This window comes from Poecile atricapillus, chromosome 2 (assembly GCF_030490865.1).
Source record: "Poecile atricapillus isolate bPoeAtr1 chromosome 2, bPoeAtr1.hap1, whole genome shotgun sequence".
Lineage (NCBI taxonomy): Eukaryota > Metazoa > Chordata > Aves > Passeriformes > Paridae > Poecile > Poecile atricapillus.
The window spans coordinates 41,892,897-41,918,746 of NC_081250.1; the positions used below are offsets into that span (position 1 = coordinate 41,892,897).

A 25,850-nucleotide genomic window follows, 5' to 3' on the forward strand; every position below is an offset into this window, starting at 1 on the left:
TGGAAGTTATTTAAATTTGAATGCAGAGAATACTTTATTAACTGATTACAGTTTTGATGACCAATTTTAAACCATAAGTAGTGTGGGAAACATAGTGGGGGACATTAAGGCTGAGCCATATATATATAGACAAATCTGGATACTGATATTCTGTACATTTAACCTCTGCTTTTTCTTTATACATCTTTTATTCAGTGTCTGAAATTAATCAAAGAGGAAAAAAACAAAAAAACCCCAGCCACTAATTTAGTCTTATACCTGAATGCATTTTTGCATGGGTTTTTGAATGCAGTGTAAATTTCAGTGGAGATGAAACAGGTTTTTTTAAACCATATTCCCAATGAAGTGTTTAAGTATAACTGGAGTTTGTTGCTATTACAGATTTGTGCAATTATTTTTCTCTTTTGAAAACTAGCAGTAGTTCTCTCATGTAGAGGTTAATCTATTTAAGATAGTATTAAACTTACCTAACAGATTGGGAAATCAATATAAATTAAGTGCCTGTGGTGTGTATCAGTTTTCCTGTTCTAAGCAACCCCTATCACTTAAGTGGACATACTTGCAATTTTACAGAATTACACTGACTTTTTAACAAAACCCAGAAAAAAAGAATTAATTTACTGTTTTTGCACTGTGAGCAGTGCTCCTACACAATGTGATAACTGTTTTCCATCTGTACAGCTCCCTTTTGTAAAGTTGGGCAACACATATAAAAGAAAGACAGACATCAATGGTTGGTGTTCTGAAAGATATTTCAGTTCTTTAGTTCCAGTCACTGAAGGAAGAGGCAGAGGCAAGTTTGAATTATCCCAGAAAACTGAACAATTGGTTTTATTTGGTGTCTTCAAGATGCTTCGCCTTCTGTGGGAGATGTAGATGATGTAGGAGAGACCATTTCAGGTTTTCGTGAAATTCTGTCCAATTCTGCCTGAACATCTGTTAAAACTGGCTTCTGACCTACAAAACAAGTGTGTATAATTCAGTCATGTTTATGAAAAGCCTATGGTATCTTCAATTCTCAAATCAGACAAATCCTAATAATTGTTACTGCATGCTTTGGGTAAAAAAATTAAGGCATAAGGCCAAAACCCTAAAGAAACAGAAAGGAAACAGTACAGAGAAAGTCATATCCTTAAAGTATAAAACACAGAAGACTATTAAGTCTACCAGTTATGACTACTTCTATACAGTTTTCTGTATAATTTGTTTTGAAATAATGCTGAATGTAAAAATCAGGGGTTTCAGCAAGCCCAGCAAAGTCAGTTTTGTGTACTAGGTCAACACAAACCTGACACCACTGCTCATGGGTACACACAGACCTGCAGATGGCAAATCCCTTTCTCTCCTCACCCACTTATCCCCTCCCTAACTTGGAATGGCACAAACATTTGTGCAGCCACACTCTAACTTAATTCAAACTCAAAACACACCATTTCCCCCCACCCTTTTAATTCCTCCTCCTCAGTCTAGGCTTCTATCCCGCTATGTTCTATAGCAAGAATGGAGGAGACAATATGGGAAAAGGCAGTGCAGTATTAGGACTCCAATTCTATGACAAGGGTGCACAGCATCTGTAAAAGAATATTCGGACACATATGCAGTTGTAGCAGTGTCCCAGCATCCTTTCTGAAGCTGCAAATTAACAGGAACTATCCATAAAGGTAATTTTGGCCAGATGTACTTTGCTGCTCTTCAAATCAATTAACTAAAGATAATACTGTATTAAAATCAAAATAGCTAATGTTCCAACTAATAAGCAGAGGAATTTCCCAAAGCTGCTGAGGAAAAAGTAATTCTCAAATCCCAAACTACTGTCTTAACAGACAGTTGTCAGATTTGAAGAGTGCCGCATATATCACTAAATACAAGACAGAAAACACTGAGGATGATGACAAGGCCATATCAAAGCCAAATTTATTAGCATTTATGATAACTCCTTGAAAACATAGTCCTTTCTGATGTTAAACTGGCTGTAATCCTAACCCTTAATTTGTTGCAGAGTAGGAAATTTCTAAGAACTGTTTTGCTCCTTAATGATTAAATTCTGTCCTTGATGTTTTTGCCACAGCTCCAGACAGAACACTTTTCTGGAGTGCTACCTCTGTTTGCTTGGCATCATCCAAACCTGCTGCCAGCCACTCCCCACAGGATTTTTCAGTGGGTGCTCTCTGTGCCTCATATTGCGTCAGCTGCATTTGTTTGAACAATCTCCATATGTTGTTCAAACTGGCACTGCTGACTTTGCCTACAGCACATTAGGAAGCACTCAGACTTTGCTTAGCCAGAGTTTGCACTTAGAGTTTTGCACTTAGAAAAGGGAAGTGTGCACAGGTGAAAAAAAAAGTCAGGGTTAATCTACACAAAATGTTAGTGGGAAGTGTGAAGTACCAATGAAACACCAGCATTCTCCCCTAAGTGCAGCATTATTAACCTCTGGGGAAGCAGGGAGTCAGTACATTCCTGCATCTAGCTTTAGCACAGTCACTATTACACATTTCTAGACTAATAATATTTTTAAATTGCCTCATATATAAACATCTGTCAAAAGAAAACACCGTAAGTATTTTTACAGGCTGTCACTAAACTCAAAGCACTTACTGCATCAGAGCTAGAACACTAGTTATTAATCTAAAGCTATTTTAATACTGACAGTATTGTCAAAAAGAATCAACTTGAAATACAGTCCTACCCTATTTAAATAAGACTAGAAGAGGCTTATGGCATAAGCTATTTCACTGGGATGGTGGAAATAGGGGAAAAAATCTAGGAACTCATGTAGATATGATTCATGCTTAAACAACTACATGAAGGTTTTCTTTGCTCCTCCGAAAGCCACAAAAATACAATACTAAAGTGCTGTGAAAATAAAAGCAAAAAGCCATATAGAATATAAAAGCATTTCTATATATCTAACATTCAGTAAAATACAGTAGTGTTGATAATTCTGATAAACTATACTAACAGGAACAATGCATCACTCAATTTAGATTGAGTTGATCTTTTGTCATTAATCATACCTGACTTTTTTGCTGATGGTGGTAAGTTGCTGCCAGCACTTCCAGTGCCACCTCCTCCTGGACTGCCACCAACACCACCAGGGCCACCAGGAGAACCAGTTTTCTTGCTCAGGAGACTATTGAAGAAGTTAGCCAGGACTCCTTCAGATGTAGCTCCAGCTACAAGGGGAAGAAGGAAAGAAAAAACACAACACAAAACCAACACAGATTTTCTAAGTAAATACTGATTTAGTGTGTTAATAAATCTAAATAAGAACATTAAAGCAAGCAGGCAAAGCAATTATTCTACTTCTCCAGGTACATTTGTGCCTTCATAAGAAAAGGTACCTTTCATATTGGGATCAATCTTTTTTGACCCAGTGGGGATAGGTGTAACACTGGCAACATTCGATGTTACAGATCTATTTGGTGTCCTAGGAGATCCACCAGGAACTCTTGGTGAGGCATCCTATTAAAAAAAAAACCAGAAAACAACAAACCAACAAACCCAAACTGTAAGAACAGGTTAAATGAAGCATTTTGCTATTTCTCACAGCTCCTAAGCTTTTGTATTTTAAATATAGTATCTCATGCAACTGAAATGACACAGGATTAGATTTTGCTGATTGTGTACAAATTTTTTCACACTTGTAGAAAATACTATTAACTTTAGTGTAACTAAAGCACAAGAGAAGCTTTTCATTTCATCCCTATGAGAAACCTGAAAATCCATCTGTTAGTAGTGCCTCTGACCATAAATTCATTCTAACATACGAAAAGGAGACCCAGGCCCTTTAGCCCTTACTGTCAATACAAGCTGTCATGACTCAGTGTGGAGTGTCATAATTTTAGAGCACTATGAGTCTTTAAATACTATGTAGTTTAAAACAATTAGATCAAACAGTATTTGACAGTGCCATTAAAAGCAAACTTCTAAATAAATAAAAGTTAATGACTTTCATGTGATGGTATTTAAAATTTTTGTTACTAACCACTGGCCTTCCTGCAGCAGTAGGTGGTTGTTTCGCCAACTGTGACTGCAAAAAAACAAACATACACGTAAGTGTTAGATGTTACAATGACTAAGAATAAAACCCCAAGTTTGTATTGAGAATGTTGTTAAATTAAACTCTTGCTGCTTGTTTCATAGACAGAAAATTACCTGCTGCTTCATAAGAAACACTTGGTCATCCTCTGCTACAATTTCTTTTTCATGAACAAACTGCAATACAAAAACATGAGCATAAATTTGACTAAAAGAAAGAAAGAAAGGAAGGTATTTTCTTTTTTATCTTCTGGTGAATATGACCAAAACATTCAATGAAGTACATGTATAAAATACTGTGATTGCTGCATATCATATTTTTCATATTTAAGACTGCTGCTTCATGATTCAATTTAGGCCAAGTTAATTAGAAGTGAAATAGAATTATCATTAACTCTTTTGACCTGTCAAGCATAAAGCTGTAGATACATTTGTAGAAAGACCCACTAAAAATTAATGTAATTGTTCAGTGAAAAGGAATTAAGTAAATGTTCACAAGGCACATTCAGGAATTTCAGGATCAGTAAGAAACATTCACAGATACACACACACTGCATTATGCAAATGTCTCTGCTCATTTCTTGAGGCCTCACCTCAGTATTACTTTATAGGTAACTATGGCACACATGACTCTTCAGCTGTGTTGCACCACACTGGTGTAGGAACTGGACACAGACATCTCAGATTGCAATTCAATGCATCAAATCACAAGCACTCTCTTTCCAAATAAATTCATCAAAAACTTTTCCCAAGCAAGCATGGGAAGTATCAGTATCAAAGTTTATAATCCAGGCCTGAAGTTTGTAAGCATGCAAAAGGAAATATTGTCAGTTATATTTTCCTTGGATACCTATTTAGCATGTCTTGGTAATTACCCTTAAGATTTCAGAAAGGACATAGTATTAGTTTCCTCCACTAAAATAATTCCCAATTGAAAATAAGATCAGTTACAAAATCTTAGCTTTGTTAGAAAGAAGCCATAGAAATATTTGCCTTCAATAACTTTTGAGTTCATGGGAGTCCACTGCTGCAGGCATTTTGTTCAACAACCTCACATATGTTTACAGGTCATTCTGTCAAGGCCTTTCATTAGATAGCACCAGGGAAAATACACCGAATGTATGTAGAAGCTGTTTGCACATGTTTATTTTTGATTTTACACTGTCTCAAGCTTTCTTATTTTAAATACTCCAAAAGAAACAGAAAGCATTATGAAGTTATAAACAACTCAGAGCAAAATGAAATGTTCTTAAAGAAAACGAACACAACCTGGGAAACAGCTAAGTCATATTTAGGCTTTTCAATACCAAACATGTCTTAAAAGCAGATCAAGTGTATTTGTAGTCTTAAACAATGTAACAGTAAGGTGTAAGCTGAAGAAGAGCAATACAGAACAAAACCACATAATGATCTTTTTTGTTAACTGAAGAGCAACTTTAAGTACAAAACAAGAACATTCCTCCCCCCCACCCCCAGTACATCACACTTTTGATAAGCTGGAAGCACAGTCTCAATGAAAGAGAAAAAAAATGACAGGTAAATAAACAGCAAAGAAGTTAAATGCAAAGACATCTCAGTGTACCTTTCTGACTGGTGGTTTTGTTATGATGTCTTCAAAATTGTCATCTGCTTTTAGTGTCTGGAAATTCTCATGCAATATTCCTATCTTCTTGTCATTATCCCAACCTGCAGGACTAGAGAAGGGATTATTTGGCTTAAAATTCTATTGCTGCTTCAGGCTATTCTTGCATGCACTCCTGAACTGCACACAACTGAGAGCCAGGAAAGCTGTCACAGTGCCCATTCTCCAAGGCAAGATTGATCAGTACAAGTAGGTAGAGACTGGTTCACCATGCTTAACATTTCCCTTTGGAGCAGTGTTTGTAATCTTCATCCACTGGAGAAGTGAGTGTTTGTAATCTTCATCCACTGACACTCACCAAATTCCAACTCATGAGAATGTTACATGGAACTTTAAAAGGCATAAACCAAAAATAAATGCAGCTTTACAGTATTGCAGATTCATTTTGTAGTCACATACACATAATAGTGCAGATAACTTACATAAATACCGCATCTTTTTCCACAACAACAGCTGGAACATTGAAAGGAAATCCGTACAACTTCTGGACTATATATTTATACACTAAATCAATGTTTTTGTTTTCTTTTACTGAAGTGTAAATAAGTGCTGCCCCATCTAAATAAACATGTTAAAGAAAACTTTGTTTAGTGGAGAGTAAGAGAAACTAAAGTAACCTTTAAACTATCAAAAAAGGGTCAGCTACTTTGTAGAATTTTGAAAGGGAATACAAAACCAAAGCAAAACAGGTCAAATAACTTCCAACGCTTCATTCTGAAATAAGCTATTAAGTAACTTAAGTCAATCTTTCTTTTTTTCTGCATTTGTTCTAGGCCACCTCAGCTCTTGATTTTCAAGTAAAGCAAAGCCTCTTCTTGCTTTCAAAGCCTCCCAGTACCAATGGTTTCACTAAATGCCCTTAAGAAGTCTTCTGCTTTTAGTGAACAAAAAATTTCAAGCCATATCCTTGTATCTTCTCATTATCCCACCCTGCAATCACTGCAGCACTGACACTAGCAGCTTCAAAAATGCCAAATATCTTCTACTTTCCCATCTGCATTTTTTTTTAATTAGGGGAACAAACTCTCACATTATACAGCGATCTGCTTTTAAAGGAAATGAAGGCAAATGAGTTTACTATGTATCAGTTACTAGAAGACCAAGAGAGTGCTTAGTATTCTAGCATGGTTCAGTATCAAATTAACACATTTTATGCACAGGATTAATAAAAGAGTAATTTTTACTATGGGATTATAAAAATACCAAATTCCCTAATTTATTTCTACATGCCTGCAATTCAAATCCTAGAAGAAAGTCATACGGTGGGGTCTGATTCCTATTCTGTGAAATTTAGAACAGAATTGCAAGTTGTACATGGCATATGCAATTATGGAGGCTAATCCCTACTGTTTTATATTTTTCTGCCACACACAAGAGTCACTACATAATGCCATTTTGAAAAATTAGGTCTTGGAAGCCCTTTGAAGGAAGTGCCATTTCAACTGAGGTCTCTGGCTCTTGAACTAACTTTTCCATCTGTCACCTGCTGTCCCTCCAATAGCATTTAAGCTTCCCTTTACCTCAGCACAAATGATGACAGACACAATGTAAGCATGTTACTGGCATCTAAAATCTACATCTCAGCATGTCTATCTGAATAAACAACATTAGACTAGTATTTTATACACTTCTAAAAAAATGAAGTTTAAAAATAATAATAGCAGAGCAACAGCTTCTGGGCATTGTCTCTGTATCAATGCAAGAGAAGTCAGTGGACCTTGCCTACAGCAATTCACACCTCTTTCCTTCTGTCCTAACCTCATCCTGTGGAATTACTGAGCATGGAGGAGACTGCATATTTGGGACAAAATAACATGCCTTATGTGCATCTGGAGAAAGATCATACTTAAATTAATTATCTTGTTGGTATTTAGGGATCTTGTCAGCTAAAATGTGCTGTTCTGAGAACTGATTTCCTAATTAGGGAAATACAGGCAATTCCTGGTAAGGGGACATGTTAGAAACTCTTGTAGCTCTGTAAAAAAAAAAAAGGTACAAGAAAACAGAAAAATTTAATTAGATGTTGCCCACGGGGGTAGCTGAAGGAGACTGCAAGCTACAGTAAAAGAGTTGCATCCTACTTTGGTACAGACACAAATATTCTTCTAAGCTTGTCATAATTAATATAAACATTGACTTGAGTAATTGTATCATCTTTATGATGTGTTAAAGGATACACTGTAAGCAAAACCGTCTGATATGTGACTGAATGAAGTCGAAGTGTTCATCTCTGTAGTCATGCTCTTTTTCCAGAACACTGATGGCATCACACTGTCAAAATAAACACAAAATTAATATACTGCTAAAATAGCAGTGCTGCTACACATCCAGTTCACAAGGGGAAAGGGAGATGGAGTGGGGTGGGGTAGTGCAGAGGAAAACAAAACCTTCTAAGATAGTTTAGAAGCACAACTGAATGTTTTTTGTTTTAATTATATATAACCAGATGGACATATACTGGAGTCAGCATAACTTGAGAGTTCAAGTGACTGGAACTTTTCATGCACTCTCCCTCCCCACTCCAGTGCACTCCCCATTCAAAATCTCTGTTGAAAACTTACCACTAAGTGACATCACCATTTTTTACCCAATGTTTTTTTACACACTGTGGCATTAAAAGACAGTGTTTTTAATCCAGTTACTAACTAGCTCTTTGCATAGGAAGGCAAAAGCAAGGAATATGGAAGCAGGAAAAGAAAAAAGTTGTGGGGGTGGAGAAAATAATAGAAGGAAACTAGGAGGTGGGAAAAACATGCTGTTCAAATGAGAGGGTTAGCTTTCCAGAGAAGGAACAGCATATGCATCAAAAGATTTTGGCCTTCCCTGGGGGACAGCAGAGGCTGCAGATGCAGTATGCTTAATGCCAATGAGAACTGAGGAGCCGGGGGGAAAAAAACAAGAAAACCAGATGAAAAATAGCCACAGGAGAACCACACCATTATTTTCTTTAATATGGTTAAATATCTAACAGAAACCAAAACAGATCACATAGACCCCTAAGAACTGAGAAAAGTTAGAAGTGCAGCACTTCACTAACTACAACTCTTGAAGAAGTTATCTTCAGAAAAATAGCAGAAATATTAAAAAAACCCCACTATTTTCAGAATATGGAGCACTGTGGAAATCAAGGGGAATTCTAGTTGCTTATTGACTAGCTCATTTCTGTGAGCAAAATCAGGTCTGAGGTATTTCTCAATTCCTTGAAAACTGGTAGAACTAAAGGAAAAGCTAATTCCAATAGAACATTAAATAATGGGTTCCAGAAGATAACAAACCATCAATATTAAACACTTAAAGAGTTCTTAAGTGAGGTATTCAGAATAACTCAATAACCATCTGCTTCCCACCCCAATCCACAATTGACAGAGTTACTTCAATAAAATATGCAAAAGACCTAAAATGTGAAACAAACCTTTGTACAAACTACTACTACAGGAATGCCTAAGTTACATGTTAGTGTATCTGCACCCAGGGGTAAAATCACACTGTCATCTTTGTCTTCCTGTAATGAAGTATTTCTTCTCTGTGGAGAAGCTGGAAAATCCTCGCCTGGTTCTATATACTCCTGGAAGTCTCTTACCACTGAAAGTAAAAAAAGTTACATTAAAACATCAGCTGCTTTATTATTTCAACAATGATTTCCACTGCCATTGATCTCTAGCACTGTTGATTGTATAGTACTTCTGCATCTTGGTGTAGAAAAAATGGAGCATGCACCTAGTCCTGGCTAGATCTTGGCTCTGTGCAGCACAAGGGAGAACTAGCAAGTTTGAGATAAGCTGAATCAGCTGCCAGAAGAACATGATCAGATAAAACTGCCTATAAGGCCAATATGAAATAATTTTATTTTTTTTCATTTCATTATGAAATCACTAGGCAGTTGCTACTAAGGATTGCTGTTTGATCTGCTTCCTAAAGGACATAAGTTTCCTTCCATTCTTCTTGGCAAAGTTAATGGAACAATTTCAGAATAAACATAATTAAGCCTCACACAAACTGCTTAGCTGTGACTGTATACTAGGTTTTACTTACAAAGACCCTTTGTCCACACTTCACTCTCTGTACAGTGACTCAGTAGTCGTATAAACAAAAAATAATAGAAAACATAAACACTACTTTAAACTAGCTTTATAACTAGTTAAAAGCATATTAAACATTTGGAATGCTTTAAAATTATTAGATATTACTTTAAAATGTAGCGAGCAAGGTAAGTTACACGCTTTCTTTTTTTCTAATTCTTGTTGCAAGTCCTTGTCATGTTCTGCTGCACACAGCCAAGCCTCTAATTACACATTCACTTACTATTCCTACAGTCAGGAATGCAATGTGAGGCATAAAATGTCTGAATTTTTCACATCACATGTCCTGTTCCACACAGCAGAAACAGGGCTCTACCACACCAAACCACTGCCTTCTATTCCATGAGTAGCACATCCTGATTCAGCACAAGAAGTTGGGCAGCAAGGCAGCTCAGCTGCACCATGTGCAGGGCAGTGAACTACACCAGAACATCCTCCCTTCTGTGTTAATCCACTGCTACCTTCACTAAACTGACTGAAGCCCTCTGAGTTAATACCTAGAAAAGCATCTGTTGCAATTAACAGAGCAAGATTTAGTTCAACACCCTAGAGGAAAACTTATGTTGGGTCAAGATTATTCAATTTTTCTGCAGATCTTGGAGTTTCCAATAACAAAAAGCACATGCACACGTTATCATCTCAAACTGTCAACTCAGGCTCTAATTCAGGGAATGCTGCTAATTCAAGTCTGGTCTGAAGAGTTTTAAGATTCACTGAATGTATCTGAAACCCAGAGTTCTCACCACAATATGCCAGTCACTCTGCAATGTCTTTACTGTATAGTATCCTGTCCTGGGATAATCACATAAATCCTCCAGTGGATTCCTAAAATTCCCAATGTGTGATCATAACATACTAATCTTTATGTAAGTAGGGAAAGCAGTATAAAGGAGGAATAATTTAGTATATCACAGATCCAAAACTGTGTAATACTATCTTCCTTAGAAAGATAAGGTCTTCCTTAGAAACACAATTTCATTAAACACAGATTAATTCAGTGAAGAGGAAGAGCTATTCCAACCTGTCACACACAGCTATGTATCCCCAAATGCCTTTCCGTACCAGCTCTAGTCCTCGCAGGGTCTGTCTTTTAGTGGAGTTCAGCTGCTAGAATTGAAGACAAACACAGCAGCATGCCTCCAGAAAACCACACACACAAACCCTCAGTAGATTTCAGTCCTGGTAGCAAGTTAAATCAGCTCTCAGGAGCACTGAGCCTGACGCAAGAATCTAGTGGGATCCCGTAGCCAAAAGTCAGACGTTCCCTCGTCCTTTTGGCAAGCTCCTGCCCGCCTAGCAATGCATGAAGTCACCTCACAACGGGATCAAAACAAAAACCAGCTTCCAGTCACAGCTGGATTGTGTTCAGGGCCTCTGTTATAGCCAGTGTTCAGACGACTTAGATCTGTAAGAATTAGACCAGATGACAGAAAACCAAAACGGACAAAACTAAATGGAGGAGCATTTTTTTCTTGACTCCTTTCATCACTTACATTTTCTGGATTTTGTAGTTTCTCTATTCTGTTCACTCAGTCTATATAGAAGCAAAACTACCAGCTATGCACCTTTTATAACATACTGCATCCATACTTTCATCCAGCAAAATCCTATCCTGAAAGGAATGTTTAACATCCCTTGAGGGAATGTTTAACACACATGCACTAATATCCAAAACCAAACCAAAAAACACCTCCAAGAGAGCTCAACTCCTCCCACCTGGAAGATATGATTCTCAAGGATACTTCCCTTAGAAGAATCTCTCCCTTAAAGGGACAAACAAAACAACTAATATTCCCCATACCTCATTTCAGAGTTCTACAACTCTCACCTTACATTCCACTTCATCACAGCACAGCTACAACCTGCATTTCTAAATTAGCGTAAGCACTCATTGCTTAAAAACGTACCAGTCAGAGTGCAACTTCAGACTTAAAAAGAATGTTTATTCATGCTATTTGATCTCAATACGCAGCTTTCTCAAATCTCTTCCTTGTAGTAATTCACCAAGAGATGAATGGGAAAGATTCAAATTCTACTACCCTAAGGGAAATGCAAAGGGTTGCTCAAAAGTAACATGGAGCTATAATGTGAGTTCATTCAGCCAGTTTAAGAAACCCTGCAAAATCTTTGTGTTCTGCATGTTTAAAACTAAAAATACAAGACACAGACAGAGCAACAAACACATAGCTCTGTTAACATCAATAATAATTGCAACAAAACTCTTCAAGTGGAAAGGGCCCAGACATGGCCATGCTGCCATAAATCCTCTCAAAATTTACACTTTTGGTAAGCAAAGAACAGGTCCCAGATTCTCTGACTGGCTAACTACAGGAACAGTTAAGAAGCTGATGTAGTGATCTGCCTTTAAACAAATAAATGAAAAATTAATTGAATGCTTAGAATTTTTTTTTTTCCTGGTGAATCTTATCTACAAAAATATTTAAAAAGCAAGACTAATTTCAGCTATGTTCATTCTGAAAGTTTTTTCCCCCCCCTACATTGTTATTCTGTTAGAAAGACTAGTATTGTTCACATAGCTACTTGAGACTTATCTGAAGCTGGACTTGCTTGATAAGTTCTAATTTTAAATACCACTTCCAAAGAATGAAAAAGACTGCAATGGAGAGATTAAATGGTGCAGAAAGCATTAAGCATATTTAAATGGATTCCCGTGTATTTGCAGAATACTCACACTTTTGCTCCATTTCTTTCATTTCTTCAGGAGGAATTTTTAACTTGTCAATATGTTCTCTTACAACACTTGCCCATTTTTGTAAAGAATCCAGTGCAGTCCAAGGTCTAGACATGTCTACTACCAACATAACTAGAGTGTCCTTTAGAGAGCTTGCCTCCATTGCAAATTTAAGAAGACCTTTGTGATACAGGTCACCATCCAAAATCCACACATTACATCTTGTTTGGTCTACAAAAAAAAAAAAAAAAAAGAAAAACATTTAATGAGATTTACTTAAAAGACACCACTACATAATGGCTATTGAATGTTCTTTGGACATGTAAAATACAAGGAAGAAAGCAGATGATGTTTTATCAGTCCATTGAACACGCATAATGACACAACAGTCTGCAACTTTTGGGGAGACAAGCTCCTCCCCTTTCAAACCCTGATGTTTAATAGCTGATAACTGAAGATTTTAAAAACATTATCTGAAAGAGAGGATCCAGAGGAAGCATTCAACATTTCCAAAACAGTTGATCACCATTTTTGAGTAGGAAAACATTTTCTTCAAGATGCAACTTAGAAGAGAAATATTGGGTGAACTCAGTCATCTTTTTGCAGCCATTGGCCTTCTCAGCTCTCATGGACTGCCATCTCCCTTTCAAAACTCCATCTGACATGGCTGGATAACTCTTAGAGCATAGAATGTACCTCAGCCACTCAAAAAAACCTGAAGAGCTGTAAGTTTTTAATGACTGAGTTTACTTTTCCAATTTCCAAAAGGACAATCACCATACAAACAGACCATCCCACTGTTTCCCCCCCAAAAATACCACAATACTAGAAATTCACAAACACTTGTGCAGTATAAGAAGAAATGCTGATTCAAAATTAGTTGGCTTAATGTAATTACATGTCCTTTCAGGTAGATTTTTATTACTTGGTACAGAAGTTCTGAGGAAGACATTTAAAGAAAACTCCCAATATTCCTACATCTGGTTCCAAGCCATCTTGGAGACCACTATCCAGACATGAATGTCAGGAAAACATGTGATTTCAGAAAAAAAAAAAAAAGGGGGGCCAACTTCTTCTGGCTCTCCTTCAACTGGGATATTAAACAGGACCTTAAACATACTTTCTCCTTTCTAGCCATACTTTCACCCAAGTTTTTGGATTTTCTTGTTTGTTTTTTTAAATCTCCTTTAGCATTGTGCACAATTTCCTACCCATGAGTTGATGGCAATAGTCTTGCAGATTGCGTGCCAGCAAGACAAAGGTTTCTCTGTAGGTTCACATTAACTACTTGCCACAACAATTGAAGTGGAAGATAGAAGCCTGGTCACCTTCTCCACTAGGCCTGAGGAACACACATCTATTCAGAATATTGCAGTTAAGTCTGCTTCCCTGGTCTTTTCTTTTGACAGGTTCCTCTCTTTCTCTACCACTTCAGTGGTCATTCCTGATATCTACCAAATAAATTACACAGACAAACTTCCTTATGATACAAATCACTTTTGGCATAAGCTGGATTCCTGCATACTATAAAGACAGAAAAACATCCCACTGTCATTTCAAATATCACTCTACTCAACCATTGCTTTCAAACTGGTTTAAGATATTGTTACAAATACAGACTCACCATCTCGGTCTTCATCATGCACATTTAAATACAAATACTCCATTCCTCTTCCTTTTTTGTACTCCTCTATTCCTTGAATTTTTCCTATTAAGCTCGTTTTACCTGCTCCATCTTCACCTGAAGAAACAGAAGATATCACTCAGTCTTTAAGCACAGTTACATATTAAAAATCACCTGGGGCAAAAAGAAAACTGTATCTTAACAGGGTAACTGAGCTCACTGGAGTTTTGAAACACAGCAGGTTTTGCCCCTATCATCCATCTGTCATAAGTGCATGCTTCAGCTTCAAATATTATTTCTACTTATTGATAAATGCAATTATGACACCAACAATGTCACCTGAAATAGGCTTTTATACAGATCTTTAAAAGCATATGCTAAGGAGTAGTTAAACACCTCAAACAATTTCAGTCTTTTAACTACAATCAAAGTAGTAAAGAAGTTTTTCTAAAATAGAGTTTAATTCATAGTAAGCTCCTCTTACAGTTCAGAACTCTCTAATTTCTAACAGCACACTGAATAAGGCAAATCTGTTACCTCAGCTTTTATGAATTGGTTTCATTGAATATTTTCTCTTTTACAGCTCTCAAGGAATTTTAAAAAGAAGTGACAAACAGTAAGCCCACTGCCTTACAATACATTTGTGTGTATTTGGACAACACAGAGACAAGCCCGCAATCCAGATCCATTCACTCCTATTCTCTCCCTTCCAAAGGGAGCTTGGATAACCACTGAACCTTACAGCATATGGACAATGTAAACACTTAAACTACTGTCAGAGACCCTTCTTGAAAAACTTCATTTGTAATCATAGGTCTCAGAGTTGGAAAACTTCATGTACATTTTTTTCCAGTTCAAAAGAGTAATCAAGTTGAATTTGGACATAAAGCAAGGGTTTGTCAGTTTGTTTTCTTCTCTAATTTGCAGAATGATGAGTATTGTAACAGACATGACAAAATTCTTGAAAGTCACAGCTTATAAAACTGAGGTTTATCCCAGGTCTCTAAGAAACACTTCCTCAATTTTGTGTCAAACAGAACATTTTTTCCCAAGTCTCTCCTATAGAGGAAGAGTCTAAACACTTGCTTTTAATCACATAACAAAGACAAAAGTTCAAGGGCAGTAATTTTCACTGCTAGACATAATGACGTTTTCCCTGTGAAAAGAACTGACCACGATCTTATAGATGTTACTATGGCTACATTAAAAACACTATAGCTATAACCACTGTAAAGAACAGAGATCTCACACTTTGATAGACTGATTTTGAATTTGCTTAACATATCATCCCCAAATCTGCCACACTAAGTCTTCAATTTAGAGGATAGCTTTATTTTCATATTTCACTAACACTGGGAAATGTAAGACTGCCTACTCTAAGGTGCCATGGGAATTTTACTCAATAGAATGAATGCATTTTAAATGAAATACATTTTGAGAAAGAGAGAGAGAAATAAGACCAGCACTGAAGTTTGAAATCTAGTTAAGTATAGACAAGTTAAATGAAAAAATAAGTTGCATTCCTTTAACTTTTCCTTTAATTTAAGGGTTCATTTGTGAGCTCCTGTATTAAATCAAGATGCACATTAGCAAACAATTACAGCTAGTTTTAAATAACCATTGGAAAGCAATGCTATTTTCTAGTCATACATCAAGCGTTTCCTCTTGTAAGAGTATTTTAAATGACTCTGATGAAGAGTGAAGAGTTCAAACTTCATCACCATAGATGAATTACAATTCCTCCTCTGCCTTCACCTCTGTACTTACCCAAGCTACTTAAAATTGTCATCTACAAATAGCTGAGAAGACTTTATTAGCTGCTGCTCTAATGATATGAACCTGATTTGCTTTTGCCAACCATGTCTTATGATTGATTGTGCTATTTTACCTTTCTGAATTGGCAGCTTCAATTAATGCATGCCAGCAGAAGGCTCAACAGGTAAGACAAATCAAGATCTGTTACTCCTTTTAATGAGGGGTTGCACCAAAGAGCTTTCTGAGTTTTTCAGAACAGTTGACTTCCAGCTAAGTTCTTTTGCATACTAGAGTTTGATTCACACAAATGACAATAAAAATTTCTACTTGCTTGAATTTGGGAAACTTTACTATCTCCTGTGTGTATCTACCAACTCTTAAAGTAGCTGCAACAATTCTAAAAAACACCCGTGGTTGTAAAAAGTTCTGCATCTGATAAAATATACAGCTAAACAGTCTAAATTAAAACATACTGATGCTAATACCTAGACAACTATTGTTACAAAGTGCTCATGCTAAGCAATATAAGCAAACTTGAAATATACTTCCCACAAGCCCCTTACTTGTCATGGCTCTGTGTTATTTCCTCTCCAACCCTGTATTTCCAAATGCCTAAAATAAATTGGAGTTCAATATTGTTAAATTAATACCCTATGGCAAAGTAAGAATTGGAATTTTATTTTCCCCTCTACACTAAAAGAAGCTTTACCAGTACAGCACAAGACAAATTGATTTGAAGTAAAATGAGTACCTCTGGACACATATGCACACACAGCAGTAATTTCAGCCTTCCATCACAGATCTACTTGAATTTAATCTGTTCCATGAGGAAGCCTGTCTATTCTCTTGTCCTTAGCAAATATTCACTCATTTCAAAACATTAAGATCAGGCAGGTGGATTACTGACACACATAACAGTTCTGTACAAGTTACTGCATGAAGAGAGCAGCACTCATCTTTCATGAGGGAAGCCAGAATGATGCATCAGTGAAGTCTGAATTTAATAATACATAAACCAATTAGTTTATAAACAGGATGACCCATTTGCAAGGGTACAAAATAGCTGCCTAGCTAAATGCGCCCTAGCTCATAGGAGATCCAGAGTTCTTGACATATTTAAACCAAATTAGAGTCAGTATTATTTTAAAAGCTGTGAGGAAGTAAAAACAGGACCATCATTTATGACACAAGGACTTCCTCTTTTTTGCCCAAACAACTGATCATAAAGGTGAGGAAAAGATAATTGTCTTGGCCAAGAGAAGACAGAATCATAACAGAATAGTTTGGATTGGAAGGGACCTTCAAAGGTCAGCTAGTCCAACCCCACACTAGTGAAACCCAGCATGCTAAAACTTGAGGTTTCATCTACGTCTACTTTCTATGTTGCATATGCCTTTTGAAATCATGACAACTGCAAATGTATTTGTATCCTTGTTATTATTTTTCCCAACCTAGTCTTCAATAAAAAACACTTGAAAAGTCAACACACTTCGAATATACTGAGTTATGCTAAGAAAGAGCAGCGGCAGATTTTTGCTTTGTAGCTACTCTTCAGCAACAATATCAAAACAGAAAATCTTAAACCAGTGTTTATCTAAAACTCCTAGACTGATTTTAGAAATCTCATTATCAGATTAATTCTAAGTGCTAACTTTTAAGACTTCTCAAACAAAATTTATTTAATTTACTTAAAATAAAATTTGAACAAAATCAAAAAATTTTACTGTAATGCTTTACCTTGTACAGCATTCTCTCTCCCCTCCAGAGGAGAGCGAAATATATGCGAGGAAATTAAAGTCTATTAGCTGTTGGAGGTTTGATTGATAATGCACAACATACTGATATAATTAACATTAATTGCTACCTTGGGCATATAAGAAAGTATATATGTTAAGAAAATATGTAAATCACAATAAATATATGGCTTTTCAAATTACAAACCTTAACACATTTAACATATTTACCTTTTTTTGTTTGTCTCTGGATATCTCTAAAGTATATTAAAAAGTAATACTTCTTAGTTTCAGACTAAGGAAAACTTCATATCCCCTAGGCTCAAACATTACTGCTTATTAATATTATGAAATAAAATTTTTTTCAAGTGCTACTGAAGCAATATAGAAAACAGAGCCTTATGCACCTTCAAGAATAATTACCATCAATCTCCACTTCAGAATTCTGGAAATACAGAATGTTATTTTTAACTGTGGGATAATTAAACAACTGACTTCCATACTTAAGCTCACAGAGCAAAACATCTCTGACATAGCATTTCAAGGGAGAATAAAAATCAGGTAGATTTTGCACCCTTCTTTTGCAAATAACATAAAGAGGCTTCCTACTGCAGTGTAAATACTAAAGAACAAAAATTCTCCATTAAACCAAACTGCATTCACACATTAATACAACAGTGAGGAAACAGAAGTGATGTTTCTAACAAGCAGTGCTATGCACCAAAGCTGAACACAAGTAAAAGAAAAACAACAGATTTAATTTTGCACAAAAGTCAGGCTAGGAAGCAGTTGAAACAAAGCCAAACCAATCTGCTTACACACAGTATTTCACTGTCTTGTTAACAAAATGGAAAGTCTTATACCCAACTAAACAAACGCTGTCGCATTTTTTATCTGCACACTGCTGCTACTACATTCCTCTGATGAGCTCCAGTCTGGAGTTGTGAAAGCTCCTCTGTCCAAGGTGCTACTCTGTTCACAAAATAGATTTTGAAAACTTCCTTCTTGCTGCTGCCCCCAAACATAAAGGAAACTGTAACAATAGAAACCCTCCCCAGCCTCCTCCCTACTCACTACTCCAGGCAAAAAGCACTTTTACTGAGCAGAAAATCAAGTATCACTACATGTTCTGCTACAATACAGAATTTAGCAGAATGGTCCCCCCCAGACAGGAAGAGTGGGCAATGAAGTGAATGAATCTCCTTCTGTGAGTGCAGGCAAACAGGCACTGATCTGTGTCCTGCCACACCAACTGTTCAGCCATAAACTATTACATTAGCGAGGACTTAAGCTCTCTGTTACAGAACTTATTCAAACTTTAAATTAACATTTTCAAATTCAAAATATTTACTACTCATGCTATTTCCACATTTCTTTCAGTTTAGCAAATGAAAACAGAAGTAGAATTTCACTGGTCCTATAACAAGAATCCTTTAACATTTCTTACTTGTCACAGAAATCTGTGAAACATGGAAGAGCAATCAATGTGTTATCTCCAGGACAGGCATGAGCTTTGACTGCCTGTTTAAATTGTTCCTCCATTGTAAAGTGTCCAGTGTGTTTAAAATATGTCAAGGCAAAGAGACAAAAAGTGAATATTTATTTTGTGTCATCAGTATTGGTAGCCTGCCCCTCTTCAATCCAGGACTGTGATTTTTTTTCAACAGCTCTTTGAAAAACCCTGGATGCCGTACTTGTTCGTAGTCTACAATCCTAGTGGTTCCTTGAAGGAAGATTTTTGTTTGAATTTTAAACCCATCAATTAAAATTCAGCTTGATATGGGAATTCTACAACTCATCTCTTAAAAAAACACATTCAAACAAGGCCAAACAAAACCAGAAGTAAGGGTTCCAATTAACATCTTCTGCATACCCCACACCTCTAAGCATACTTTTGTGAATCAGCTTTATACTTTTTACAATGCAAAAGACTGCTTCTGGATATAAAAATGCAGAATGTCCAATATGTGTAGCATAAAATACTGAATATTTTTATTAATAGAAAAAAAAAAATCTATCTTGCTTAAATATGATAAAACAAAGCCATCAAGTCTAAACAAGAGTTAACAAATGGGGTTAAAATGCCTTCCCTGAGTCCCAGAGCAATCTCTATTCCATACCATGTGGAATGCCTAAATCCTGACACAGTGGCGTAGAGACGTAATGATCTTCTTCCTACTAGAACCAAGCACATGTGCACTATAGCGATTTTCAAGATAAAATACTTGTCACAAGCTAATAACTGCCTTTTCTACAGCTGCATATTAGTGAAAGAGGCTTGTTTACACATTCTATACTAATTGAAGAATGTCCTTTACAGAACAAGACCAAAATAATCAGAGTAAGCCAAATTCAGTTTGCTTTCAGAGAATTAAAGAACAAAATTTGTTATGCTGATGAGAGCCCTCTATACAATCTCTCAAACCAACATGGAAGTGCACAATAAGTAGGCCATAACAAGTTTACAAATAACTTGTCACTAAATTTTCACTTGCTCATTGAATAAAAATTGTCTCCCTCTTCAAGTTTATTTTACTCTGCCAGATAAATCTTTCCCCTCACATACAGTTCACTCGGTGTATCTGTGGCACTGAAAAATTAAGTAACTTTTCTGAGGAGCACCTTAATTGCAGGGCAGCCTTTCAACATAACAGAAAGCAGATTGCAGATAATTCTTCCGGCAAATATTTTGCCATGTCCTGCACCTGAAGAATACACAGCCTGACTGTGGAAATATGTACAGCAATTGTGTTAACAGTGTTTGGAGAGACCCACAGTCAGAGAAAGGCAAATATTGCAGAGAATTCTACAGTGACTATGAACAGCATCCATTCCTAACTCATTCCTTCTACTTTAACATAGCAGGAAGTTGTCTAGTGTATTTTATCCAGGTTCACTACCAAAATAGAATAATCCCATGTTACTATCCATGCGACACCTTTATTAGTACTCCTGCCACTAACCTGCCTGAAAAACACAAAAGCACAATTCCTTTCAGTGTTCTTCACCTTTGGAGCTATTTCTGAGATAGATCCAGTAACCAGCAGCACCTCTGACACTGCAGAGACAAACTAAAATAAATGCAATTCGAGAATTTCAGAACTTTCCATGCTGTTTTAAGTGATTTCTACTACACAGCATCCTTGTAATTTTGGATTTTTGGAGGGGTATTATAGCAGGAAGGACAACAAAGACAATACACAACAAAGAAGTTGTGTATTTAATTCTAAAAAAATGTAGCTTCAAAACAAGCAATTAGAATTTTATCTAGGTCAATGCCCCATCAAAACAATTGACACTTTAGAAGCATAACTCTGCTGACCTAAACACAATTTGACTACATTTGCAAGGCTTTCATTGCATGCAGAAGGTGAACTGGTTGCAAGAGGACAAAAAGAAACTCTCTGAATTAACTCCTGCAGTACTAGGGTTTTTAAAATATCTGAGATTAATAATATGGACAGTATGAACAAGCAGTATTTTATCAGTTTCAATTATCAAATTATAAGAATTAAGCTGTCAGCTTTTGGAAAGAAAAAATGAAAAGAAAAACTAATTTTTATAGTGTTGAGTACAAATTTAAGTAAGCAGATTTTATAATCTCATGAAAATTTGCCATATCAAAACTTAATTTTCAAGTTCTTTATATTCCACAGGTCCACTAGAAAAAAGCAGCAAGCTAAACCTGCTCTTGAAGATATATTAGGAATGGCTGCTACTGCAGAAAATGGTACACTTACACTCAGAAAAGTGTACCTGTAAATTACCTGTGGATTCTGCTTCTTTCCAAGCATCCTTACTGGATGCCACTGGACAGGAGCAGAGCTCCAAGATTCAAACAAACAGGCCTAGCCCTGGTAAGTGAGATGTCTGGGATAAAGAGAATATGTGGACATGAGGCAATTGAACTCTCACTGCCCAGTAAACTCAAAGCTTTTATCATCAAGTCAAGTAAAATGCATACAAAACTCAAGCCCACTAGTGATTCACAAGAAGCATAATTGTGTAATAAGACACAGAGAGGCATATGAGTCTCACTGGATGGTTTGACATTGTTAAAATTGTAGGCAAAGAATATACTGTGCTTCAGAGACAGAGGAATGTATTAAACACAAAGCCAGATTGAAAACAACTATTCAATTCACTTGCCAGCTGGGAGCCTGCGTTCTGGTGCATCCTGGAATGACTTTGAACATTACTGCTTGAATGCATGCAGCAGTTTATTGGATAAATTATTAGTTCAGGTCTCTGAATCCAAGCCTTCACACATTCCACAGCACTATGGATTCCATCCATAATCTGCAATGGTGAGTTGTCAGCTGCTCCCCTCTACTCCACTCGCTGATGTATCAGAAAGGGAATGAACACAAGAGCTCCCAGTTATAAGCATCAATTCTCTCATCACAAAAACCATCTCCTGTGATCAACTAGCTTTATTACACAAATGAGCAAAAGGCAGCCCAGGAGAAGAAGAAAAAAGAGAAAAAAATTAAGCGAGAGCAACAAAAACACACTGCTTTGGCTATCTGCAAAAAGTAGCTAGAAATGTCAATGAGAGCACTCAATATCCTTAAGAAATCATGGACATTTTTACATTTTCTGCTGGTAGCTATGGCCACTATGACAAAACTACCTAGGAATCAGAGCATGAGGGACTTACAAGTTTAGAAAAGCTTGCACTTTTATTATTTGTTCATACAAGATGAGAAGCTTTCACACCACATGTGGTGCCAATCAGAGTTTAAACTTTAAAGAAAAATAGTTATTGAAAAAATGTCTGCAAGTGAAACAACTTTGGAGAAGTAAAACTGTAAATCAATTAATTTTGGGCTGATTTTGAGCAAATGATTACCAACACTATTTGTTAACCTTCACTTCACAAAACTATGTGCCATATCTAGAGATTAACATTTGGCATTCCAGTCTCCTCTAGTTAGATAACTCCAACTGCTTTCCAGGTTCTTAAAAATGAGATGTTAACACAGCTAAAAATAAATACTGAAATAGCAGAATTTGCATGCCAGACATAGGTTTCCAGAACAATTAGGCATACAACTATATGCACTGTTTGAAAAATAAAAAAGCTGTAGGCAAATTAGAAAACCTGTCCTAGCAAACAAAAGAACACTACATGGTGGGTTTTTCCAGTTGGTTTTTCAGGGTGGGGCCATGAGATATTGGAGGTTTAAGGGATTTTTTTTTTTAATGCAGTTTGTATTGAAAATAAGCACTCATTTGTTACTATAAATCATATTTAAGTAACCCAAGTTACTTAAAGTTTTCACCAATATGACTGCTTATACAGTAAATATTCGCCACAAAGTGACTGAAAACTATCATGATGCTGGTCAGCTTTACACCTTTTGCTTAAAAGTACTGAAAGTATAAAGAAACTTAAAATTATCATGCCAGGAAGTACTCTGTATTAGTAACAAAAGTTGGTACAAAACTGTCTAAAGGAACAAAGCTTGAACATAGAGGAAATGTTTGGTAACAGAGAAACCATAAACACAGCTCAAAAATCCAAACAGATAGAACTTCACACACTGAATCTGTCCAATACAGAATACATAAGACCTCTCCATTTCCTGTGCCACTCTGCTTCAGGAGCAGCATCATAACTTGCAAGTGAAGAACAAAGATTGCATATTCTCATGAAAAACACGGCCATGGTCCTCACTGGCCAGTCCTCAGACCTGATATTCTTTTTCCTAAATACATGCCAAATCTGGGGGGTTTTTGCCCCCTGTTGGATCAAGGCCTTCCAGTAAATACAATTTCTAAGCAAGAATTAGAATTTCTTCTATAAATCTGTACATTTTCAAAAAAAATGCATCAGACAAATAAAGGAGAAAAAGCTTTTACATGAAGTCATTCTATAAGCTCTACATAAATGGTAAAAAAGGAAATTTATATACAACAGGTTGTATGGCACAAACTAAATGAGCATTTGGAAACAATCTATGGTATCCTTTCTAGCTCTGAAGGAAGCAGTCTCCAGTTACTGAGCACTAAGGATTACCTGACTACGAAGAGAGAGGAAAAACAAACAGTGTAATCTTCTTGACAAGGATCACAGCTTGAAGAAGAATTTTCTAACTTCAGCAAGGACAATCATCCAATTTAGGTTCAAAGTGTCATACAAAAAGCTGCCAATCCTTATGAAATATTTATTTTGTTTAATATCACTGCAACTTCCAATCTCAATATCCTACTTAATTACATAACATACAAAGCAACAAATTAAAGGGTAGTAAGTCTTGTAAGAGCTACAGAAGACCATGCTATCATCCTTGCACAGTCTTCTCCTTCTCAGTCAGTTTTAAGTAACCACTCAGCTTATCAAAACAGGAAGAAAAGGATCACAGTGATTGCTTTAGGATTACAGAAGGAAAAAAAAAGCCCAACTCGAAAAACCTCGAGAGTATAAGCCATGAGGCTACGCAGAATCATAGCGTGCACAGAGTCTGCAAAAATATCTTTACTGAGTTTTAACCCTGTTTCTAAATATTAACACAGTTCTTCCTGGGGACGGGGAGGCTGGCAAAAGGAGTGGAAGAAGCAGCTAGTTATAAATCCATACACCTGAACTCATTATGTTGTCTACTGGTAATAGTATTTAATAGTCTTTGAGGCAAACAAAACAACAAAAACCACACCACACTAATAATAATACTAATAACTATTCATACACATACACTTGCGACCATCCACTTCTCTCTCTCCTCCATGAAGCTTTTAATTTTGACGTATCGTTTTCCTTCATGAATTGCAGCTGAGTGTCTCATTACCGCCCTATCAAAGTCCCCTTCCGTACCTCTCACCTTGCCGAGGGCCACGCTGGACTAAGGCCCTGGGTGGAGATCCCAGGGCGGCAGCGCTGCCGCTGGGTGCGAGTGGGCAGGGCAGAGCCCGCACGGCCCTCCCCGGGCCCTCCCCGCCCTCCGGCCCGCAGGCAGCACCGTCATTGATGCCGCTCGGGCCATGGGAGCGGTTTTTGTGTCCGCATGACACACCGCAAGCGCCGGCAAGCGGCACCGCCGGCTCCGGCGGGGGAGGCTTCGGGAGCCGCACGCCTCCCAAAGCCAAGGCTCACGTGGGAGAGACAATAACAGCTCCCGATCCAAGCCATCCCCCCCTATGGAGCCAGGCTGGGGGAAGGACAGTGAGGGTATTATGGCGAGGTACCTATGACGAGGCTCGCATCTAAAGTATCTGTGGACAATCTCCAAAAAGAAGCAAAGCCATGCAAGGGAGGAAGCGGGAGGGTTAAGACAGCGCCTTGCCACCCATCACCCCCCCTTCCCTTGGGGCGCTAAACAAGGGAAGCTGCAGGCGCCCAAGAGAGCTCAGGAGCCCGCCTGTGTGCGGCGGGGATGGGAGAAGGATCGGGATGCTTTCCTCAGTCTGTGTGCGGAGGGAAAGGCAGAAGGATCGGGATGCTTTCCTCACCCAGCAGGAGGACGTTCTTCCCCGAAGGCAGCTTGGAGCGCGAGCGCGTGGACACCTCGCTGAGGATGCAGGACCTGGCGAGGAGAGACGACAGCGCTTAGGAAGGGTCTCCTGCTTCCTGCCGGTCCCCACCCTCGCCATCTCCTGGGAATGGGGGGGGGCTACGGCATGAGGGGCGGGGGGCAGGGCAGGAGCTGCCACTGCCAAGGGGAGGTGCCCCCCCAGCTCAGTGACTGAGAGGCACTGAGCGCCAGCGGGGGCGGGGGGATTATCCAGCCCCCTTCCCCTCGTCCCCCGCAGGGCACCGAGCCGCTCCGAGGGCGGCGGCCAGCGCGCCCGGGTCCGCGGGGCGGGGCGGGCACTCACCAGAGGTTCTGCCCATCGTCCTCATCGCCGCCCGCCCGCAGCTCCGCGTTGTTGTTGTTGGCCGTGGCCGTAGAAGCGGCGGAGGAAGCAGAGGAAAAGCTGGCAGCCGAGCCGAGCCCGGAAGAAGAAGAGGAGCCGAAGGAGCCGGCTCTCCCCACCGCCGCCGCCATCTTCGCTGCTGCCTCCTCCTCCCTCCCCTGCCCCGCCGCCTCCCCGGGACGCGGAGCGGGCGGCGGCGCCGCGGCGCCGGCGGGGACCCGGATGTTGGGAGGGGCAGGGGCGGGCCCGGGGCGGGGGCAGCGGCGCTCGGGCCTCGCCCCTCGGCCTCTCCCGTCAGCCGCCTCCCGAGCCGCCCCGGCACAGCAGCGAGCGGCCTTGGGCTCGGCTGCCGTCAGCGCCGCTCCCCCGTGTGAGGTGTTGCCGTGGGCACGGGGCTGCGCCGCGCCGCTGGCTCCCGGGCAGCCCC

The 25,850-nt window shown here is 38.4% G+C and overlaps 1 protein-coding gene across 1 annotated transcript; it reads right to left on the reverse strand.

Annotated features, from left to right (window-relative positions):
• Positions 1–25,639, reverse strand: DYNC1LI1 (dynein cytoplasmic 1 light intermediate chain 1). Its single transcript, XM_058833840.1, has 13 exons — positions 25,385–25,639; positions 25,019–25,092; positions 14,079–14,195; positions 12,455–12,685; positions 9,096–9,265; positions 7,861–7,954; positions 6,106–6,241; positions 5,624–5,735; positions 4,159–4,218; positions 3,989–4,033; positions 3,345–3,465; positions 3,018–3,176; positions 1–957 (listed from the first exon to the last, which is right to left on the reverse strand). The coding sequence occupies exons 1-13, from the start codon at positions 25,552–25,554 to the stop codon at positions 845–847; spliced, it is 1,602 nt and encodes a 533-aa protein (XP_058689823.1). The 5' UTR covers positions 25,555–25,639; the 3' UTR covers positions 1–844.
• Between the last annotated feature and the right edge of the window lie 211 nt (positions 25,640–25,850).